The sequence below is a fragment of the Plectrocnemia conspersa genome, unplaced genomic scaffold, assembly GCF_051122295.1.
Source record: "Plectrocnemia conspersa isolate PC_06_02 unplaced genomic scaffold, ASM5112229v1 ptg000008l, whole genome shotgun sequence".
In the NCBI taxonomy this organism is placed as follows: domain Eukaryota; kingdom Metazoa; phylum Arthropoda; class Insecta; order Trichoptera; family Polycentropodidae; genus Plectrocnemia; species Plectrocnemia conspersa.
In genome coordinates, this window is record NW_028277172.1 from 7,143,574 (window position 1) to 7,167,344 (window position 23,771).

The following is a 23,771-nucleotide window of genomic DNA, read 5'->3' on the forward strand; positions in this document are numbered from 1 at the left end:
CAGTGATATATTCTTTTCCGTGACCGTTTCATAACAAAGAAATATTCATTCAATGCACCGGAGAACCCTTTAGTTCTAGTCGTAATGAGAGCTTTTTGATACATTTAAAAATTACTAACATACATTTTTGTAACTAAAATAATATAATTTTGCATTTCCTTAACATTATTTTTATGTTTTTACTACAAATATATTGTATTTTTTAATATTAATGAATAAAATAAAAGCGCGATTGAGTACATTATTATTAGAAAACGTAGAAATGTAATTGCCGTTCCATCGGTTGCTTAGCACAAAAGCCAGTTATTATTACCCTACTTCTTTTGGTGCTCTTTATCGTATCGACCAGCACGATAGACCAGTGTTATAAGTCAGTGACTAATACTTGAATGACCAGGACACAAATCCCATTTGGATCATATTAAGTTGTTTCCTCTGGGAGATTGGAATTAGTGATTAGTATTATATAATTATATTTCTGATCGATCATCACAGATTAGGGTTTCCTAGATTTTTCTAATCTCACGGATGAATAATTTAAATAAAATCGATCTTTTATATATCGTGCTTGGTGACATTTATTTATTGTAATATCTAAGAATAGTTTTAAATTAATTTAATAGATCTCGCTGATTTTTAGTCGGGTGCCGCACTACTTAGTGTTTATTTAATATTTTTTTTATAATTCTGTTACTTTAAATATATAATATTTTATAATAAATCTATAGAAGATTTAAATTTTTTAATCAATTAAATAAAAGTGCTTAACATTAGCAGACGTTGAAATTAAATAGCTGTTCCAGAATATGATTTAGAACAGGGCTCGGCAACCTATGACCCGCGGGTCACCAAGTGACCCGTTTGATGATTTGAAGTGACCCATTTCAGTTCTGCAAATATCATTTTTTTAGACCACATATATGGTTGTTAGGACCAAAAATATTCACTGACCCGAATAGTCTTTTTAATAGTCACATTTTAATTATTTTGACCCGCAGCCATAAAAGGTTGCCGAGACCTGATTTAGAATATCTGTTAAATCGGGCGCACGTGCTTTTGTTAACGTTTGTAGTTACGTTTGTTTATAAAACATGTAATTTTATGATATTCTACGCCTTTCTAAATGAAGGTATAAACCATGTTTATTTTATCAAGTTCAACTAATCATTTCAGTTGTTATCATTTAAGAGATTACAGGTAAAACAGTTTCATATACACATCACAGTGGAATCAAACCGTTAAAGATCAGATACTAAATGATGCAAAAAGTATAAACATTTTCTTGATTGCATATCCTTTATTATGTATGAAAGAATCAGATTTTTTTGGTTCTCGGTATGAATTTTATACATTGCAACATAAATACTAATATGATTAATGGATGGTTAGTGTTTCTTCTCGAGAATTTTTCAAATCAAGAATTCTCATTTCTCGAGACTGGTGGACCACAAAAACATTTTTTAATATGTAAAATTAAATTTGTACGAATATTTTTAGAATGTTGACAACCACTGCCCTTTTTATTACGTGCATAAGTAAAGTCGGGTTCATGCCTAATACGCATAATCATTGGAATGATTTATTATGGGTCAATGACAAAAAATTGTAGCACTCAAACTTGCCTTATTTTTACTTAATAAATAAAATAAGACACTCAGATAATAAAAAATTCTGAAAGTGTTCGTGTCAGATGTTTAAAAATATACATATTTTCTCGGAAGATTAATAGTATTTGAATGACCAATTATAGTATTGCGATTTTCTATTCTCTAACCGGCCGGCGGTTTTATCTTTGCTTTGGTGATCTAAGAACCTGCTCCAATAATAATAAATTACGCATGAAAATCGGCAGAATGCAAAACGATTTAGGGCTATTTTTCTTTTTAAATAATCCAAAATTTTTTTTTATTGTTTTTGTAAAGTAACAACAACTGTTATTGACAATTGTCTCACGATTGCTATTGACAGTTTTTGTTGCAACAATTGGGAAATACCAATTTTGAGCTAAGCTCGAAATTTCAATGGGCTTGATAGTTAACACTGAAGACTAAGCACAAGTCTTCACACCCAAACCATCGTATAATTAACAAACAGTAACTGTATTTTTACCACTTGTTTTAAACACAGCCTAATTTGAAAAACAATTAACAATAGAACTGAATTCAATATTAACAAAATATGTAGTATATTAACATGAGCATATTATTATTAAAAAAAAATATTTTAGTAACATGCTTTAGAATACTACTATACTATCTGATATAAATTAAACCTATTCTTACTATTGTAAATTATTTTTCATTATAAAATGTATTGATTCTTGACTCATTTTAAGACATTCGCCCATCGAAACTAATGCAGTGTCAATGCAACTTAATTACACAATCTAATGTTCAATGACACAATTACCAATCCTCACTCTTAAATACCTACAATAGACTTAAGGGGATTCCGAAGGTCCGTGGTCCACTTTAGAATCTCATTTAGAGTTTCCCACGCGGCATTGTGCAATCGGATCCCAGTCCGATGCAATAAATCGGCCGCATAGCAACAGAGTGCACCAGACTGCAGCATGTGGTGCATAATCGTTCCATGACTAACTGGCGATAGGCAGACATGACAGAAACCACGTCTACCACGTGGCCGTGCTCTTCCCAGAAGTGCTCTTTCTCACTTCTCAGTCAAAATCAGATCGAACGGAGCTCGCAACCGTCGATGTTGTAATAAGAAAGCGATGAAACTGCGATTGGGGATTTCTCAACTTGTATAAGGAAATAACTGAAAAAACTTGGTAGTAAATAGCGGGGCTTTTTTTAAACATAAAAGGTGCTGGAACTCACTTCTTGTCAAGCATTTCACTAAAGAAAATTATATTTAAATTAAATTTAAAGCAGCTTTCCGAAGCGTATAAATTTTTTTCCTACTTTAGACATGTCAAATATATAACTAAAGACTAAATATAAAATAAAATTGTAAAACATCATATATTTGAATAAAAGTATATAGTAATTTCTATATGTAGTCTTGTCCAATCTCGTCTGACGAATCATCTTGATTCATTTTTTTTAGTGTTGGTTTCTATGGCCGAATGAAATATGAGAAACCACAGATCAACGTATTTTGAAGGATCGAAAAGTGGAAAAGGTGGTCCGACGAGTTTAATGAACACAAGTGTAGAAACTATATTGGTCTTGAACGAAGCTCTTATTGGAGTAATAATTAGATTCATTTGCGAAAACCCACGTTCGCATTCACTTGAAGAAGTGGGAATAGAATTTATAGCATATATCAAAAGCAATATTTTTTCAGGATGTCTTTTCGAGAATGTATTCGCAAAATCCACGAATCACTTCTTTCGTTTAGTGGTAGTCTGATTGACATGTTTCTAATTTCCATATTTTCAAATGTCAGCTGAACAGCAATATTTTCAGGTAAAATAGGCGAGCCCAATCGATATTTTTGCTACCTAGCATAATTTTTTCAATTGACTCTTTCAACGTGGAATAAAATGCTTTTGACTCAATAGCAGGATCATTTTGTAAAATGTACAGCAGCTGCAGCACATTTATAATAGGGTTCAAAATCAGGTACTTCATTTGGGGGAGACAGGGGGACACTTAGCCCCCTTGAATTCGGCCAGTTTCTTACTTGAAAAACTGACAATGCACATAGAAGACTGTGCCAATCTTACCTAAGTCATTTTTAATAATATTTGAAATTTATATAAATAACATTATATGCAATAAAGTCAAGATCATGAAAATGGGTAAAAATTTAACTTCTGTTTTTTTTTTATTTCTTAATGAATTTTTTTTACAGATTCTAATAAACAGCCGCTTATTTTAATTATATTATACTGGACTTCAACATTCACTAAAGAAACTGGGACTAAAAAAAATCTGGGTAATTTACAGTACAATCAAATTTTTTCTTAAATTTTGCTAAAAATTATTCAAAATTGCTTATTAATTCAGAAATAGCGCTTAAACAAATAATAGAAAATTTAAGTAAAAACAATATTTTTTAAAAATAAAAAATATGGTAATTTTGCAATATCTCAAAAACTGTAATAATTTCTTCATTTTCGGATTCAGCGCGCGATTTTACATTAGAAATGACTCTCAAATGTCATGTGTCCGAATTTTTAATTTTTTTAAGCTAGTGTTATAGATTATTTTTCACATAATAATTTATAATTAATAATATAGATGCAACCGATTCTCAGACTTTCAGTCTGGTGGTTAATACTTACATGTAGGTATTCATTATGTCTGGCTAACTTACCAAGTTGGTACAACTCTACCCCATTGCAATGCATTGGGCTTACGCTTATCAGATTAAAACGAAAGATTGAAAAATATATAAATATTCAAAAATATATACATTGAAGAAGTTTTGCACTAAATAAAAATGGATAATATTTTTTTTATTTTTTTGCCATTGTGACGCATTAGGCTAAGGTCTTAATGAAATAAATAAACATTAGCATTAAAGATTTTCACCTTTTAAGCAACTCGTAATATACTAAACCTCTTCTATCCACAAGAAACAGAGCATTACTTACTTTTGGTAAAGTACTATTTTTCCGGCAGTTGGAGCGGTAGTTCCAGGTTTATATTACACTATTTTATTCTTAGTAGTATATTTCCACTTCTCATTTTTAGTATTTAGATTGCTAAAAAAAACTATGTTCAGTATTTTTGTCGCCTGTTCACGTGGAACTTAAATATTTTGCTTCAAGAAAAATCAAAAATGTTTTTGTGGTCCGCCATTCAAATGATGAACACAAAACTAATTAAAAAAACTGCTGATCTGTTTATACTCGTTATCCAATGCACATTTGCATTTAAAATGCAAAACCGTTTTGATTAATTATCCATGATGATAAAATATACGTTTAATGTTGGACGTTGCTTTAATTCTCTAATAGATTTTCGGTTGCATCGCTAAATCTTATTTAAAGTCATAGGTAATTATTCTCGAGCGCGTGTCTTGTAGGTGAGGTCTGTGGTCAAAGTCATTTTTGGAGCAAAGTAGTAGTCCGAGCGTCGAGGCGTAGTGAAGTCGAGTGTGTCTAGTCCGGTTTTGTGCCGCGTTCGCCGCATCCCCACCATGTACCGACACACCTTGTAAATGAGAACCGCCACAGATTATATATTTTTCAATATTTTCCTGCAAATATAAAAATACAATAAAACTCTCCCGACAACCTAACAGTTTTCATGTAATAGTATACAACCTTTTTGTGAAGTTTTTATAAAACAATGCAAATTCCAATAAGAACCTCTTCGTCCAAGATACCATTTGTTGTTAACCACTGCGCTAGTTAACGCGGCGACCGCTTTTGATCTGTAGGTTATCTTGCAGATGTTCTGGATATCCCTTCGGCAAAAAGTCTGACTTAAATCATTTTTTTAACAACAGTTTAAAAATATATAAATATATATTAAATCAATGAATAATTAGACAACAGCATAAACTATGTATATGGATTCTTAGCATCTTAACCATTGTACACGCAGAATATGTATTTATGCTCTATTAGAATATATACATAATTTCAGAATTAACATACCAGTTTGGCATAATAATATTTATGTGTTATCTCAGTAGTTCACCTTTACGACATCTCGCCGCCTAAATATTATGGAGCAGATCTCACAATGGTCTCAGTTGTGATTCTAACGCGAGCTATCCACATTCTTTCAGTCGTGAGCTGTAATTTTTTCAAGAATATTAATTTGTGTAGGATTTTCTTCCATGGAACTAACGTAAGTGCGATTAATTTTATAATCGTTAACAAATATTTAATAATATAAAAGAGAATTCATCCCTTCTTGTTTTATCTTTTACATTTAAGTATGTATTTTTTGATTAAACAATAAAGGATTAACAATAGATTAATATATAAACACATATCTTATTGTTATTAGGACGACTTTAAACAATTCTTATTTTAATGTCTTATTCGTTATCCGACGTTGGCAATCATTCTGGCAACATAAATATTACTATCCTAAATATGAAAGGAGCGCTCCTTTTAAACCAGTTATTATTCTTCCTTGTATATTGATTATGATTATGGTATATAAAAATGTTTTATTTTTTTATTCGCGACTTCAGCTTACAATTCTAAACCTTGTTCACCTAACTGATAAGAATAAGGCGTCTGTAGATTAACATCTCGGCAAAGAACACATAATATCTTACTATTATCATTATTAAAAGCAAACTTAATTCGTGACCGAAAAGAACCGTCTTTATTCGAGTGAATGTTGTCCTGACTTTTTCGATCAGTAATTTCATTTCTAGTGTGTAGTCTCAATATTCGTCTAGAGTGTATCACAAATATGTGTATTTTGTTGCACTCTCTATTGGAATTCCGTCTACATACCAAATCAAGTCGTCTGTGTTGTGTTTGCATACGCTTATAAATTTCGTCTTTTGAGTGTTTAATTTTAGGCCGTATCTATTACAGACTTTTGTTATTTTATTATACTACGAGTAACGTATAATAAGCTTTGTTCTTATTTATTTAGAACATGTGCATGCCCAAAGATAATTGGACCAATCTGAGATGGATTCTTTAGTCCGGTTTTATACCGCTGACCTCCGTAACGTTAGGAAGCGGGGTGAGCCTGCGTACTATAGTATGTAGAAAGACGAGAATAAGTGTTTTCACTGGTCTTTCAGACCTGCGAAGGATAAAGATAGCACATAAAAAAATATAAATCACTGAGTTCTCTTTGGGCATATGTTTAACAAGCATTTTGCAGGATATTAAGTGAAACTTCGTTCTCAAATGTAATGAAATATTTATTTATAATCTTCCGTTGCAACATGACAAGCGTTCAACTAATAACCGGGTAAACACAACCAACAGAATGTTAATCAGTGACATATATTTTATTATTCATAAAGCATTATTAGAGCTTACAATAAATTAATATCACTATTCACGATCTAGATCAATTTTATTTTAATTATTAATTACGATATTTATCCGTGAGATTAGGAAAATTTAGGAAAACCTTAACAGTGATGATGCCTTAAAATTAAAATATTCCTGACACGATATTTTACAGATATATAGATGCAATAAAAGTCTTAAATACGTCATTACTAATTATGTAAACTATGTATTTTGCTTTACTTGTTATTATTTAATAAAAAAAATATTTTTTTATGAAAAATGTTCCAATGTAAATAATCTTTAATTAAAAAATAAGCCATTAAGTGTATAAATAGTATTTTTACATCAATAATGTACATTGGCATAATTTGCTCTTGTTTGTATTTATTTGTAAATTAGGCAAAAATATCAAACAAAGTCTGGGTGATTTACGCAAACGTGAATTATTGAAAAAATATTTCCTTCATTTTATCGCGCACCTTAATTCAGTTTGTAATCTATGTTTAGTTTTTTATAACATAATTACCGTATAATTAAACAGCGCAAAACGTCAATAAAAAATTACAATTTAAATAAAATTTGCTTCTAAATAGACTTATAAGACCAGATACATAGTTTATGTATATTAAATGTGTCGTTATGTATCAAATTACCCCAAGTTTATTTATATTGTTTAGTAAAAATAAACATTTTGTAAAACAATTACTACATTCCACATAGTTTAGTTTTGCAATTTACAATTGCAAAACTAAACTATGTAGAATGTATTATTTTAATTCTGAATACTCATTTTTTTATCTACAGTTATAGAAATGCAAATAATGCTCAAATATATGTCTTGCTCTTATAAAAAATATATATTCGTATCCAGTCATTAATGAAAGATGTATTAAATCCATCCCAATATGACGCAGATACTTTACCATTGATAAATCGATGACTCAATGGTGTTTCACCAAAGATCAACTTTAATTTTGATACTTGTCTTAATAAATTTTCAAAGGCCACCTGATCCTTGGTATCTTCATAATCATTTTCCTCGTCCACTGAGGATACTGCCCTTAGGTATATAGCGGTGAGTTTTTTTGGGAAAACAGATAGGTGTAGGGTTTTTCCTGTTGCCCTCTATACTGTTTTTTTTTATAGAATATGTGGGAATGATATATGTATATAATAATAATTTGCTTCAATATCGCATCTGATTTTAATTGAACCAAGGATCTCAAAGTTAAATAGTAATTTGTTAAAAGTAAAAGTAAAAAAAAAAAAAAATATATTTTTTTTTAATATTCCCATAATACTCATGCTATTAATAAATATGCTGTAAAAAAATGGAAAACTCCGTTATCCAAATTAATGAATGTCGAAAAAAAGAATTAAAGAATATAGGATTTTTTAATCACATTCGTACGGAATAGATTCGAACTCGTTTTTTATTCTTATTTATTAATTTTATTAATTCTATTATTACAAATTTATTTCAATACATTATTTATTCCCTTGTATTTGCGTATTTCAGTAGCACGTAATCGATCGTCAGCATGTCGCTGCTCAGTTTTTTCAGCAGTTTTATGGGCACGGTTTACAGTAGCACGTCGTTGTTCAGCACTATTTTTATTTAAAAATATGTCAGTTGTCCTATAAATGGCATGTGCAAATGACACGTCGCTACTGTTCACCATTTGAGCGGATTTCTCGGGATAGACAAACATATGTATTTTCTATTTTATAGTATAGATAACAATTTTAATAATAGTTTAACTTATTATATAATAATATGATCTGGAATCTGGTCTAATTTTGTTAGCCAGCCTAATCCAGAATTTTATTTTAAAATAGTGTATATTGAAAAATAATAAGTACGTTAAGAAATCCTTGAGTTTAAAGATGTTCTATAACATATTTATCACCAAAGTTTGATCCTTTACAGAGTCTTGTAGTCAATGCCGGAAGTTATTTTCGGTAGATTTCAATATGTTTTTACTGTAACTGTGTATATAAACTGTTGTTAATCACTGTGTATATAAACTGTTGTCAAGCGACACGTTTGTTATTGGTTATTTTTAAACAATTATGTGCAATCACTTATAATTTATTTAAAATAATGAAGGAATTTATTCAAATTGCTAATTTATATTACTTGTACGTTAGTCCAATGCTAGTATTGCTACCTATTAATTAATACGTTAAGATAATATTTTTTATTAAATAAATTTAATATTCAGAATTTACTTGGCTGTTAAGATAAAACTATATATTGTAAAGTTTTTGAAAAATCATAGCTTTATTTTTGCCAGATCTATAAATAAGTATTACATAAAACATCCATATGTATTATATTTATTTTTAATAAGACAATCAACAACAAATCTTTCAGTTATTAGTCGCAGACTTTTTTTTTACGTAAGTCGTAAGTTTACGTAAGTCTAAACATATTTTTAATGTCAAGTATAAAATATCTCAGAAATTTTAAGGTTTATCTACTATATAATGATAGATCTTATATTTAATATTTAAACCTAAGACATTGACTAAAAATGTGTAATTTTTGCATAGAAATGGCATTCAATTGGATTTGCCTTGAAAACTTGCCTGTTAGTGGATGTAATACACTCAAACTGGAAGGCTTGGAAGACGTGCAAGACGTAATGATAGTGTATTGTTTCAATAATTTAGAGACATCTAGTGATAAGATTACTCGCGTCGCTAATGTTTTACAATATCATTCAGTAAAATAAAATATTAAATGCAAATAAAATAACTATTTCATAGTTTATGTCTGTCATATTTAAAAATACGCATTTTTTCGGTAATCATCACATTTACTACATATTAGCCCCCGATAGTACTCGCTCCTCAAGGGATAGGTTTCCCTAGGAGGAGTACCTTGTTAGCTTGTTAGTTAGGTTAATTTTAAAACGGAACGTCGGTGCTGCCATCTGTCGTCTGTAAGAAAAAAATAAAGAAGGATCCTGCTTTATCGACGCGATCAAAACACTGACAGCGCATATTGCAGTCGAGTGCACGTGGCGGGGGGCTCGACCGGCTGATCGTTTCTCTCGCGATGTATTGCTAAAAAGGGCGCCGGAATGAAGGACACTCAACCGAAGAGCTCCAGGCATCGCTCGGCGCCGATGGCGACTGATCGACGGCCGTTCCTCGCCGAAGACGAGCTCGAGGCTCTCGCGGACGAAGATCCCCAGTCGGTCCCCGGCTGCTCGGACGATAGGTCTAATGAGCAAGAGTAAGATTGCACATTTTTAACCAATTCTTCATTGTCCGCCGAAATATTATTTCTTCTGTCAATTATTAATTTTACTTTACATTGTTTGTAAACAACAAAGGAATTCCGCCCGATGCTAAAGACTGTTTTTTGACGCAGATTACTTTGGGGCAAATGTGAACTTGTTTAAGATGACTCAAATGTTTTTTAAATCCTCAAAAATTTTGTCCTTTTTTAGTCTCGAGGCATTCCCAAATGATAAAAAAAATACGAAATAACCTTTTCTTTTAGCTCCCGTAGCATCTCCAACTGAGTAAAAATTTCCAAGACGACCTTTTTTTTATTGTCCTTTGATATTTGCAAAATCTGGTCACCTTAACTTGTTCATAATGGAAACTGGAGATTTTTCGTTACAACTCAACTCAATTGCAATTGATCCTAGAAACAGGATGTTTTATCTGCTTCATTTCCATATAAAATCCATGCGCAGTGCTGTTTTTAATGAATTAAAAGAGTTGTTTATACACAAATTAACATGTTAATTTATTTCTAAGTTTTTTTAATTCATAAAAGTTAGAATATGTGTCGAACATTCAGTGTAAATTGTAAAATACGTTCTGCCATACAATAAAAGAGAGATTTACTCTCGCACTCCATAAAATTCTTTGATAAATTGATGGCAGCGCTGCGGTGGCGAGAATTGGAAACACCAATAATTCTTTGAAAAATATTTACTTTTAATATTTACAAATGTTTTAAGCAAACCTTAAAAGATATCGTTAGATAAAGGTTCTAATATTCCATTCGAGGAATTTTCAACCTGAAAATACATATATGAAATAACTGTGATATAAGGTTCAAAAGTTAATGACGGCTATGTCCTTCGTCAAACGCGGTGAAAGGGTTTAAGACATGGGAGGATATTATCGCACATCATTATATTTGCTTTCAACGTCAAAAGCAGTGGAAACGCTTGTTAGCGAGTATTCCCACTGCGACGACGACGGCATGATTTTATTGCTTTTGACGTGGATTTTTGACTTCTGAGAAAAGATAATTGTTTTTTGCGCTCTCCTATTGGCCAAAATTCGGTTTAGATATGCTTCATTCGATTCTCACTTATTGTAAATTGTAATATTGTTATAGAAAGTCTTATAATGAACGTTTCCACTGTAATTGCGGAGGCACGATTTTATTGCTTTTGACGTCATTTTAGGAGGGACAGGGGCCATATGTTTACCTTTGAATTTGGCCACAAAAATGCATGTCATTTAATGAAATACTATGAAACTTAGTATAATTGAAATAATAAAAACCGACCACTGATTTGCCAACTTTTGCCCCCCCCCCCTCTGAAAAAAGCTGAATTGACGTCCCTGCGTTAAGTATAATAAAACCAACGTCGACACAGAATGAGAGAAAATTTTTAATCTATGGAAATTTCATGGCAAAAAAAAGATTATCTAATAAATCAGTAGATTGCCTTGGTTTTTTTAAAGGAATTTTAATAAATAATAAATTCTGCATTAAATTTGCCTTATCATTATTCTTTAAAATCAATATATAATATTTTTTCTTGTTATAAATCGTTATTCGTGATATATTTTTATAAATATTATTTCTTGTTGTATTATTTGTGTACCATTTATAAAAAATAAGTATCGTATATTTCAGTATTTATTTTAAAATATTCCAAAAAAATAATGTATGATATTCCTAATAAATGTTTAAAATTCTTGATTTTCTCAAGATTTCTCGAGAATATTAAATAAAAATATTTAATTCTTGAGATTTACAAAATTGCTATAAAACATTTTTATCAATCTCGAGAACATAAAAAAGTCGATAATTCACAATCACTACTTCCATTATTTTTTTATTATAGGAATAAAAAAACTGATGTAATTGGCTCCTTGAACGACGGTAGAAGAGGATATGCTGTATATATTCGAGTTTTTTTTTCATGAGAAAAAAGAGTAAAGCTTAGAAATTTGCGTCCGATGGTTAAGTCCAGTGATGGAATTAACCTTGATTTATACTGCGACGATTCAGTTAGGAATGGATTCTTTTTGCCTCAAAATTATGGCTCAGTACGGCTGGGATAACAATCTGAATTTAATAATCATTAATAGAAGTTACCGAGCGCTCCCATTGCGATGGCGCTGACACAATGTTATTGCTTTTGACATGGATTTTTGACTTCTGAAAAAGAATAATTGTTTTTTGCGCTCTACTTTTAGTCAAGATTCGATTTAGATGTGCTTCATTCGATTCTCACTTATTGTAAGTCGTTATATGTTATAAAAAGTCTTAATATGAACGCTAGATAACGAGCGTTTCCACTGCGACGACGACATCACGATTGTATTGATTTTAACGTGGATTCTAAACAGGAATTCACTCTTAAAATTGGCTAGAAAAATTCATGAATGAAAATTTTATGAATGGAATCGAAATATAAAAAAAATATCACTAACCAACTTTTGCCCAACCCCCCCACCTGAAAAAAATTAAAATAACGTATCTGTATTTGACACTTTGAACGAGTGTGATTATTGACAGCTGTCTGATTTACAGTGATTCCAATATGGGAAACTCGAATCTGATTACTGTATAATGGCCAATTTACTTTTCCAAAAAATATATTTATGTTCCGAATATGAAAGCCTTTTGCTTACTGACTTTTTGTTCCAGATTGCATTTCTTGGTAAAATATTTTATTCCGGTGAAGGTTTTCTTTTTAAATATTTTGTTTTAAATATTATTTTACATATTTAAAAAATCATAATCAGAATTTAAGAACCAGAACCCCAAAGTCGCAAAGGAAGATAAGAAACGACATATTATTGCAAATCTTGTGAAACGATATCTAGCTTTCTTTAAATGGATTGCTTTAAAAAAGTATCACTTAATTTAAAAAATTATTTTTTTAAATAATTGTTTAATATACACATTGAAGAGTTATTTTAATTTAAACCCCTTTTTATATACATATGTACATATATATTAAAATCTGATTTTTCCCCCTTCAAACATAATTATTGACAAATTCACTAAAAATGTATTTTGAGTGCAAAGGGTTAATAAACATCTAAAAAATTGATTTCAAAATTGAATTTTATATTATTTTTCAAATAAGACCTTATTGAAATAATGATGCAAATAGAATCTACATACTCTTAGTTGCAAAAATCTTTTATTTATTAAATACAAGTAATGATTAAGAGATAGAGCTATAAGCTATTTCCTAACTTACGAATCCTTCACAGAATTCTAGAATTCATCTCACGGTTGTGCACAAATTAATTTATAATAAATAAGTGGTAAATTATAACAAAATTTATTTTTGTTGTTGCAAGTTTTGAAATTTTATTTCATCGATCGATTTATATAATCGCTATTCAATTAAACTTATATTTAGTAGATAGATTTGATTATTACACAAATATGTTTTATAATTATTATCAATAACGAGATTGTTCTCTTGGGAATTAAATCAATGTCAAATGAGTGAAAGTTACGTTGCTGATAACTTAACCGAAAACCCAAATAGGATTATTGCTATTTTTGTTTTGTATGCATTGTGTTTTTCTGATAGCAGGAAAAATATATATTTGTCTAACAAGAAAGAAAATTCATATAGACACTATATGAATTTTTTGTTACATTAAATAGATCTATATTATAGAACTATTTAATTTAACAAAAAATTATCATTGTAGTTGTAACTAACATATAGAGTTGATGCTGTAATAATTTTTTGCTAGCAGATATAATTTACGGCAGCCAATCAAAAGAGCGTGCGTCAAATGAGCGCCGTCTTATGAGCGCTGCATTATAAGCGCTGCGTCATAAGAGCGTTTACCAAAGTAGCGCTGTAACAAAATAGTGTGCGTCAAATGCGCAGACAGTCATATGAGCTTTTGACAAAAGAGAGCACATCATAAGAGCGAAAAAATACTCGTCCGACCTTTTTTTCATTTATTTTAGACAACTACATTTTATCGTAAATGGCGAAAACAAGCACAATATAAATTTTAAGCGCTAAGTGTAAAATAAATAAAATCATCTGAAAATAAATGTGATTGCAAAGGGTTAAAACATTAATTTTGCCAAATTAATTTTAATCATATTGTATAATTATCAAAAAGGGAGTCACCTATGATTTTTTAAATACCTAATTGTAACCCTTTACAAAAAAAAATCACCGCTGTCCAGGTGCATACCAATGCATGACATTGGTGAATGACACGGATAATACGCACTTGTTTAAAATTATTTTTACGATATTAAAACTAAAGTAGTAATTGGTGAATCAGTATGATTTTTTTTTAAATACTTTTTTAGTCTGATATTTAGTTTTAATGTGTTATTCCTAGAGACCTTAATTTTCCGCGATTACGATAAAAGTATTTTTTTGTGAATTTCGTGCTTTGTCCATTCCAAAAAGGGTACTATTTATACAAATAGAACAGTTAGAAAAAAATAGTAATCTGTCTAATATTCTATTATTTTGTCCGGTTCCTTGGTATGGCCTATTTACTTGTTTATCAATAGCATATTATTTTCCCCTTATCTTACATATTTGCTAAACTCCAAAAACTATACGGCGGCACGCACATTGAAAAACTGTTATAGATTAAATTGTTATCTATTAAGAAGATTAATCCTTATATATAGTTGTAAGTCATTCGCGGTATTTTATATGAACAATGAAAGGGTTTAAATGGGTAAATTTAATAATCAAATAAACGTGTTAATAAATTAAGTATATAAAATAGATTTGTTTCATCATAGACACCTTGTACATGTAAAAGTCTATATTCTCACATGTGCCCGCCTTCTGGGATGATCAGACTTTAGGTTTCGTGGCAACTTCGTATAGTAACGAATAAAAAATACACCAATTAAAAGTTCCAAAAACCAACCGCGATGCTGTGAAAATTGAATATTATATTTTATTTATCGCATATAAATAAAAAAAAAGTTTTACGATATTTTTATTTGCTATTTGCTTATCTGCAAATATGTACCTCTCACCGAAGTTGTAAAATTGAAATAAAAAAGCTCGACCATCTGCTGGAGAAGATCCATTACGACTAGTAGAAACATATGTATTATATATGTATACTAACCACAATAATTGATTAAAATACTAAATTAACCCAACATCTTGGCTCATTTCTGACTATAGATATGAAAATTTTCGACATACAAACATATATCATATGTGTGGGTTTAATAATATGTATATGAATTTTTTAAAGATTAAACAATTAAAACATTAATCATTTAATTAACAAAAATATATTATATAATATTCGTACTAAGCCGACATTAGCGATAAAGTGTAGTTGTCTAAAATAAATGAAAAAAAAGGTCGGACAAGCCGTATACCTGCCAAGTCGAGTCGATAATTATTTGTCAATTTAATGAAACATTACAGAACAAATGTAATGATAAATTCAAAATAAGCGTTTCATTTTAGTAAAAATATATGTATATTGTACGTATGGGGATGGGGAGCCATACTTTAGTATGTACGTAATAATTAATAAATAATAATGTTTTCATTGACTAATCATTTTAATCGTCATTACGCTCCGGCACATAAAATACTAATTTTGCCGCCTATATCTCGTTAATTTTTATTTTTTGAAATTTCTCACAATTTACATATAGTTTGTATACCTAATTCCTAAAATATTCATTACTTGATTTTCTCCAAGTATTTTTGCGCTCTTATGACGTGCTCTCTTTTGTCAAACGCTCATATGACTGTCTGCGCATTTGACGCACGCTATTTTGTTACAGCGCTACTTTGGTAAATGCTCTTATGACGCAGCGCTTATTATGCAGCGCTCTTTTGACGCACGCCCATTTGTGACGTTGCCATAATTTACAATAGTGGTATTTATCATTTATTGCTATGTGATGCATAGCTGTATAGGTTATTTCGCTGAATTTACACTTGATAACAAATTATTAACAGTGCTCATACCACAAAGGTTCTTTAGTACTGCAGAACCATCTATTGATAACGGTATAAACTATTTATGATTATATCTGCCATTCAAATAATTATTTATGACGATCTTATGCTTGTCTTCTATTTTTAATTCTATTATTGTATCTATCAGGACTTTGGACTACTTACTAATTTTCTCTTTCCTTACTTGTTTTTGATTTATAATATTTTTATAGCGGTGTCCTTTTAGATAATGTACAAAAATAATAATAAAAGCTAACTATCCATTAATAATATCGATGCATCAGATTCAATAATGAATCCTTTAAAAATAGTTGCCATTGTTATCGTTAAAATATTCACGAACAGTTACGTAAATCAAAACCAATATAAATCATCTTATAATATAAATGCTTTATGTCAAATTCTGTTGTGTTATGAGCCATTGTGTTCATTACATATTCTATGTCATCCAATGAAGGTTTTATATATCGCAATAAATTTTTATATTAATGTTTTGAAATCACTTACAATTCTGTTTTTTATCCAATGTCGGTCAGTTAAAGGCTGTAGAATAGTATAACAGCAAGCATAGTACTATTCAAACAATAGGATATATTTTCAAAACAACCGGAGTACAATACTCGCAATGATTAAAACGTTAGTGCCGTGGCTTATATTGCGTATTTTACGATTATGTTCCATATCTGTATGTAATGTTACGTAAAGGAGAAATATATTTATCAATAAACTGTGAGATTATCGATAAAGATATAATTTTAGTCATAGGTTGAGTTAAAATGATTGAATAAAATAACTTGTTAAATTATAATTTTATTAAAAAAGGATTACTTTTTACAAAGTCAGTAAGAGCTTGAAGGTCTATTTGATACATACAATACACACACATACACATATATATATGTTAAAAAAAATTATTTACGTGTTTTTTTCGCGTTCATCTTGTTTTTTGAATGATTCTCTATATTTCGCCGAAGATTGTCCCAGCATCATCAGAAGTTTTCACATTTTTTAGAGTACAAAATGTGAAAACTTTTATTAATTTTATGGTGTCACATTTTCCAGCATCGATATAATTGGATACCAATAATTTTACTAGCCAGTCAAAACACTCATACAAGTAAGTTAATTATATCTGGTATCACATTCATCCCGACATTGGTAATAATCGAAAAATCATATCATTTTATCAGTTCAGTGAGTAGTTCTTTTATGTTATCTGTTTAAAATGTAACACTTAAGAATTTCGTGTTTGAAGGCTGCAGTTTGTCAATAGTTGAACAATCGCTGTGTGAGCGATAAGAACGATAATAGTCTATTTGAACCGTCCCTTATCACTCGAAAAGATTTTTGCCCGTCCCTGTCGTTGAAACGTAACAGACACAAACATCTTGTGTCGTGTGCAACAGACATGTCGTCGTCTGAGAAGAAGCCGTTTTTATAGTTTGCTATTGCTCCTTTCATGTGTGCGGATCTGCAATATCGTTCGCTGAATATTGTGTTTATATTTTGTTACAGCTACCAAGGCGATGTGGTGACTTATGGGTCGACACCGACGGCTGGGTCGTCGGTGAAACAGGTCATATATTGCGTGCATGGAAAGCCGTCGTCTCGTTGCTGCTCGACCATCGACAACACTCAACCCCTGCCTTCACCTGATATGCCTTATGGTTAGTTTAATAATATAACAATCTTAAATACAAGATGACTCAAGAGTACAAAAACGAGAGAGAAATTTCACTTGATGAATCAATTTTTGCGACAATGATAAGCATTGCAGTAAATCCACGATCACGATCGATAGTCAAAATTGAAAGAAAGTGATAATAAGTGCAACTGTGTGTCATTAATTCATTAATTCAAGTATAACTTGTTAAGAAAAAAAGTACTTATTCATTTCTGTATGTATATTTATATATTAGACTAGAATTTTTTTTATTTTCAGTTACACTTTTCATATATATAAATAAACTAAAAGACACACCTAAATTGTATTGTATGTATATAAAAATAAAAAGTAAATAATAAACAAGCAAGTGTGTAAATTTTGAAGAGCTTGTTCTCTTAGAACATAAAATAAAATTATAATAATGTTGTAACATAACATAAGTGCTAATTTAAAATCAAACCTGTTTTAAAATTAATAATAAATATGACATTTTAAAAAGTCAATAAAGTGACTTAGGATATTTTAAATATGCGATATATTGGCTCTTTTGGTTTGTTTTTTGGGTCATCCTGTAATTGTGACGGGTATGTCTTGCCTTCATTATCGGACGGTACTGGTTTTAATTCACTATAAATGAATCAAAGTATATTATTAATAGTATCAGTGCTGCCTGAGACACCTGTCACTCAATTTACTATAATTGAATAATGATATTAATGCTAATTTTTTAGTTGGTTTTACAGGTCATTGTCATAGAGATCGAGACGAGGCCGTAGACAAACAAGCTAGAAGAAAATTGATCATTTCCAGTGTCTTATGTGTGATATTTATGATTTTAGAAATAATCGGTGAGTCAAAAAATATTTAAAATGCTCATAAAAAATCATAAAATTATCATCTATTATAAAAATTCCACAACTATTTTCTAATATTATTTTACGTCATATTGTTATGTCTTCATGGGCTAATTTTTAGTACATATTTATCTATGTGCTACAAAATTTGATTTATAAAAAATGCTTCGTATATTTTCTGAAATGTCAGTATTAGGGCTTTTGTATTGGCTTAGCATTTTACAGTGCTTAAAATCGCTGAGGAATGTGCACTTGTTAATTTGAATGGCACAATCTCATAAGAGAATATTTGGCCACACAGTTTCAAAATTGCTACAAAATAATGTTATAAAGGATGCGAATCATTTCACTCGCAATAAAGGTCTGGATATGTCACTTTCCATCTTGTTGTTTTCTTCCAAATATCAGGATAACGAATATTGTTAATTGCCTCACTGCTTACTTTACATTTTTTTTGTCCCAGGAGTATTTTTTTAAATATGGTTTTGGAGCATAGATCAAAAATAGTAGGAGAAAGAACACGTCTCTGTCCGACACCTCTCTCTATTTGATTATTTTCTATTTTTTCTCCTTCAATGCTTATTTTCGTCAGCTCAACATTACTTATTTACATTGATGATTTTCAGGTGGCTATCTGTCAAAAAGTTTAGCGATAGCTACTGACGCTGCTCATCTGCTGACTGATTTGGCCAGTTTTATGATATCGCTTTTTGCAATATGGGTGGCGAATAGACCTCCAACGAGGGTGTAAGTATAACGAAAATAACTCGGTTTAAAAAAATTGTGAACCAATCGATTTCTTTTAATATTCAGAATGTCCTTTGGATGGTATCGGGCGGAGGTCATCGGCGCACTAACATCTGTGATGCTTATCTGGGTGGTGACAGGGGTGCTCTTCTACTTGGCCGTGGAGAGAATAATAACGAAAAACTTTGAGATAGACGTCATCATCATGCTGATCACGTCGGGCGTCGGCGTCATTGTCAACATTATGTAATTCATAATAATCAGAAGTAATGTTTTGTTTATGTCATGGTTTGTGATATATTTTTCCAAAAATTCAGAATGGGCTGTGCATTACATGACTTTAGCGGGTCTGGACATGGCCATTCGCACGGTGGCGGCAGTCACGGTCATTCTCATGGCGGTCATAGTCATAAGGAAGACAACCACATTGTAAGTACTTATTCACTTAATATGAATTATACATATTTGAGTAAAAGTTTCGCTTCTTGGCACTTTTTAAAATATTTTATTTATGAAATAGATAACAATGTGTTTCATCGCACAAAAGTGGTAACGGATTTTAACCCTTTGAGTAGTGAGTGAATTTATAAACATTTGTTAATATATTAGTTAGTAATTTTACGTATTTTTCCATAATTATTTATGTTATTTTTTTATATCACAGAGGCACTGTGTGCTTTGTATAATAACTTAATGCGCGGTAACCTCGAGCAAGTTTTTCTGGCTTGGTTGCCAAATAATGCAACCGACTCACTTCTAATAGAAAACGTCCAAAAAATTTTTTTTTTCGACGACACAATGTGCACTTGTTAACCCTTCGCGCTCCAAAGACCTATTAAAAGTTTTTCAGTGAATTTGCCGATAATTATGTTTGAAGTAATACAAATGGGAAAAACACAGGTTTTTATATATGTATATCATGCATTTAAAATTAAATTCGTCAAGGAATGCGCACTTGTTACACCAAACGATGCAATCACAGTGGTATTTTTAAAATACAATTTTACCGATGTGCTTTATAATGAAAATTAAAACATACTAATAGACCACCACCACCCTGATAAATATCGTTTACAAAAATAGTCATAGGGCGACACATAATCTATTAAAGCCAAAATGTTCCGATTGTACGCGAACAATACAGTTTCACTGATATTGACCAGTGAAATTATAAATCAGTTGTTTGATACATTTTCCCCGGCCTAGTTAGTGAAACTATATTTCTACTAGTGAAAATATAATTTCACTGAAAAATTCACATTCACTGTAACATATACATTAAACATTAATGAGAATGAATAAGTGCTGCAGAAATTTAAATATTTTTTACTGTTATAGGTAGAAGAAGGAATACCAGCTGAAAACAATGTAGAAAACAAAATTGCTAAGAAGAACCGCAATATCAACGTCCGAGCTGCATTCATTCACGTCATAGGGGACTTCATCCAAAGCTTCGGAGTCTTTGTAGCGGCCCTCGTCATATATTTTAAGGTGTTTGTCCCTAGCTACTTATAAAAATAATTTATAAACTTTATTTAAACATAATTGTTTAATTTTACAGCCAGAGTGGCAAATTGTTGATCCCATTTGCACTTTCCTGTTTTCGATCCTTGTCATGTTTACAACCTTTGCTATCATTAGGGACGCTTTGAGAGTCCTGATGGAGGCTGCACCGAAAGGATTAGATTTCCAGGTGCGTTATTTACTGTGATTAGAGCGATACAGTATAGGTGGTTAGTAAGCAATTCTTTTAAATTTACAGGAGGTGTGCAATACGTTCTTGAGTCTTCCGGATGTGGTGAAAGTACATAATCTCCGGATGTGGGCTCTTTCCATGGACAAAACGGCAATTGCTGCTCATTTGGCGATAAGTGAGTATCTCTCATCTATTTATAATAGCAGTAAAAATGTATTGTAGTATTTTTTTTTATTATTATTGCACTTTATATGCATACATATGTATTACTATATATGCATATGTATTTACACCATGCGCTTATAAATTAGCGCTTTGCGCTTTAAAACTTTTTGTAAGTTTAACTCAACTCATTATTTAACTTTTTTTTTCTTTTTTAATTATGAAATTCATAAATGTTTGGCATCGTGTTTCGTACATTTTAAAATATATTTATTTTTTTAAATTATTTCTTGTACCAAAATATATTTTTAATATTTTTTTAGAGCCTGGTGTACCTCCCCAAAAAATATTGCAAGACGCTACTCGTTTGATGCACGATAAATACGACTTCTTCGAAATGACATTACAAATCGAAGAGTTCAAAGAAGATATGGAAGATTGCCACCAGTGTCAAATTCCAGCCGCGTGATTTTTTATTTCACAAATATTACCATTTTAATTTTTTATTATATTTTTTAAATGTAATATATTTATTAAATTTTATATTATACACGAATTTGTTGAATGTTGTTTGAATGTGAGACTAAATTGGAAGACGGTTGTGAATTTGTATCAATTTTTTTAGAGTTATCAGATTTATTTAATAGTTTGCCACGAGGCAGAGCTATGAAGCTTTTTAGTAAAATATTTTTTTAATTTGAGAAGACTGAATTTAAGAATGTAAATATGCATATGCATATGATAGCTTATCAAGTTCAATAATTATAGAAATACCGCTACAAATTGACTGGCAGTGGATTTTCAAAAATGTTTGAAAAATTTTGGTGGTATTTCTATAACAACAAATATGATTTATAAATATTTTCGTAAAACATTTGTAATTTTTCGAAAATTAGTATTATTTTTATTAAAGAATTGTATATTGAAATTTGTATATATATATACTTAATAAAAAAAACGTCCAAAAAAGTGCAATTTAATTGCTTCTTACTGTAAAAATATAAACACTATATAAATAAAAACCGAATAAGATGAGGAAAACAATAAAAAATTTAATTAACTCTACTCAGAGAAACGAGATAATAAATATAGAGATTGCTGGAAATATATATAAAGATCATCATATGATAGCAGAAAAAAGAGTATAGAAGAGACAGTTAATTCAATAATTTAGTACAATACAATAATGAATATTGGTTGCCGGAATCCTTTATATCGGCTTTTGCTACTTTAGCGAGAATTGCCAGTTCCGAAAGCATTGTTGATGAAAAAATTGGATACATTTTTATGGGCTGTACGATTTTTGCTTCAGGGGAAAACAAAAGTACGAACGTATATACCATTAATTTTTAGATGGTAATCCTGAAAAGCTTGACAAGCAAAAGGTTAAAACAGATTTTGATAGTGCATTAGAGGCGACATAAATGCAGAGGCAAGATCTATTAAACATACATAGACTTAACAAAAGATCAAGAATATTAAATTATTATAGCACATTATAAAGTCCTAATGGACATTATATACAAGATTGCTTGGTTGGTATGCTATCTCGTTATTGTCTTAGATGAATATATTCAAAGTTCTATTTACACATAAATGTTTATCAATTATATTGGTATAATTACTACTAACATACAGAATTTATCTCTTATACTACTGTTAGATATTGCTCTTTCCAAATCACTGCCTGAGGTTCTTCAGCCGAGATGTTCCTCTTTTTTCCCTTGTAGAATAAGGTATAAGAGTTGCTATTATTCATTATTAAATTTTATTATTTTTCACTTCTACCCAACTGATATGGAGCATGCATCTGTAGATCCACATTTCGAAGGTTCTACTTAGTACGGAGAATAGATAACACTTTTAAGGTAAGCTTAATTCATTGAAGTTGCTGTATATATAGAAAGACCAACAACCATCAAAGATCTAAAAGCTAGAATCATTATAATCATCAAAGTGCTACAGTCCGAGGTGGACCTTCGCCTCATGCATGATTATCTTCCACCTCATTCTATCTTGGGCAACACGGTGCCAATCGCAGACACCGTACATTCGGAGATCCTTGAATATTCCATCTAACTAACGCAGGCGCAGTCTGCATGCGCTTATCTTAATACAGGCTGTCCTCCCCACTATGCTTATTAACGATGTCAGGCTTCTGATACAACTCATTAATGCACCGACGACGATGAATACTGTCCTCTCAAGTATGCCCAATTATCTTCTAAGTGATCCTTCGCTCGATTGCTAGCAGTCGCTGAGAGTTGCTGATGCTCGATGTCTATGTCTCACGCCTGTATATCAGTGTCTAATATAGATGTGTTTAATTATTCTGTGTATATAGGTGCTTTTGATTAGTTAATGCTGAAAAGCATCCATAGTTTCTGATCGTTGTCTCAAATTATTTTCTCCGAAGATTTGGTTGAATTATTGGTTTTTGGACCAGTTTGACGTATAGTGAAGAACGACCGCTTTCTTTGTCTTTTAAATCACATTATGTCTGCACTTTACTCTTTTA

The 23,771-nt window shown here is 30.7% G+C and overlaps 1 protein-coding gene and 1 long non-coding RNA gene across 5 annotated transcripts; one reads left to right on the top strand and one right to left on the bottom strand.

Moving 5' to 3' along the window:
* Positions 1-3,888: 3,888 nt before the first annotated feature.
* On the bottom strand, positions 3,889-5,670 carry LOC148232838 (uncharacterized). Its single transcript, XR_015810479.1, has 3 exons — positions 5,619-5,670; positions 5,240-5,382; positions 3,889-5,172 (listed from the first exon to the last, which is right to left on the bottom strand). It is a non-coding gene; the product is annotated as an uncharacterized LOC148232838 (long non-coding RNA).
* An 11-nt stretch (positions 5,671-5,681) lies between these two features.
* LOC148232839 (proton-coupled zinc antiporter SLC30A2-like) lies at positions 5,682-22,222 on the top strand. 4 transcript variants are annotated; one of them, XM_088190531.1, is made up of 10 exons: positions 5,682-5,771; positions 17,644-17,795; positions 18,526-18,642; positions 19,275-19,395; positions 19,462-19,641; positions 19,713-19,824; positions 20,734-20,886; positions 20,957-21,088; positions 21,158-21,266; positions 21,577-21,857. In XM_088190531.1, the coding sequence occupies exons 1-10, from the start codon at positions 5,761-5,763 to the stop codon at positions 21,720-21,722; spliced, it is 1,233 nt and encodes a 410-aa protein (XP_088046657.1). In that variant the 5' UTR covers positions 5,682-5,760; the 3' UTR covers positions 21,723-21,857. The 4 variants fall into 4 exon arrangements, with proteins under 4 accessions (XP_088046657.1, XP_088046655.1, XP_088046654.1 ...); XM_088190529.1 differs by lacking the exon at positions 5,682-5,771 and adding an exon at positions 9,905-10,157 and having other exon boundaries at positions 18,538-18,642; positions 21,577-22,222; XM_088190528.1 differs by lacking the exon at positions 5,682-5,771 and adding an exon at positions 9,906-10,157 and having other exon boundaries at positions 21,577-22,222.
* The last annotated feature ends 1,549 nt before the right edge of the window (positions 22,223-23,771 follow it).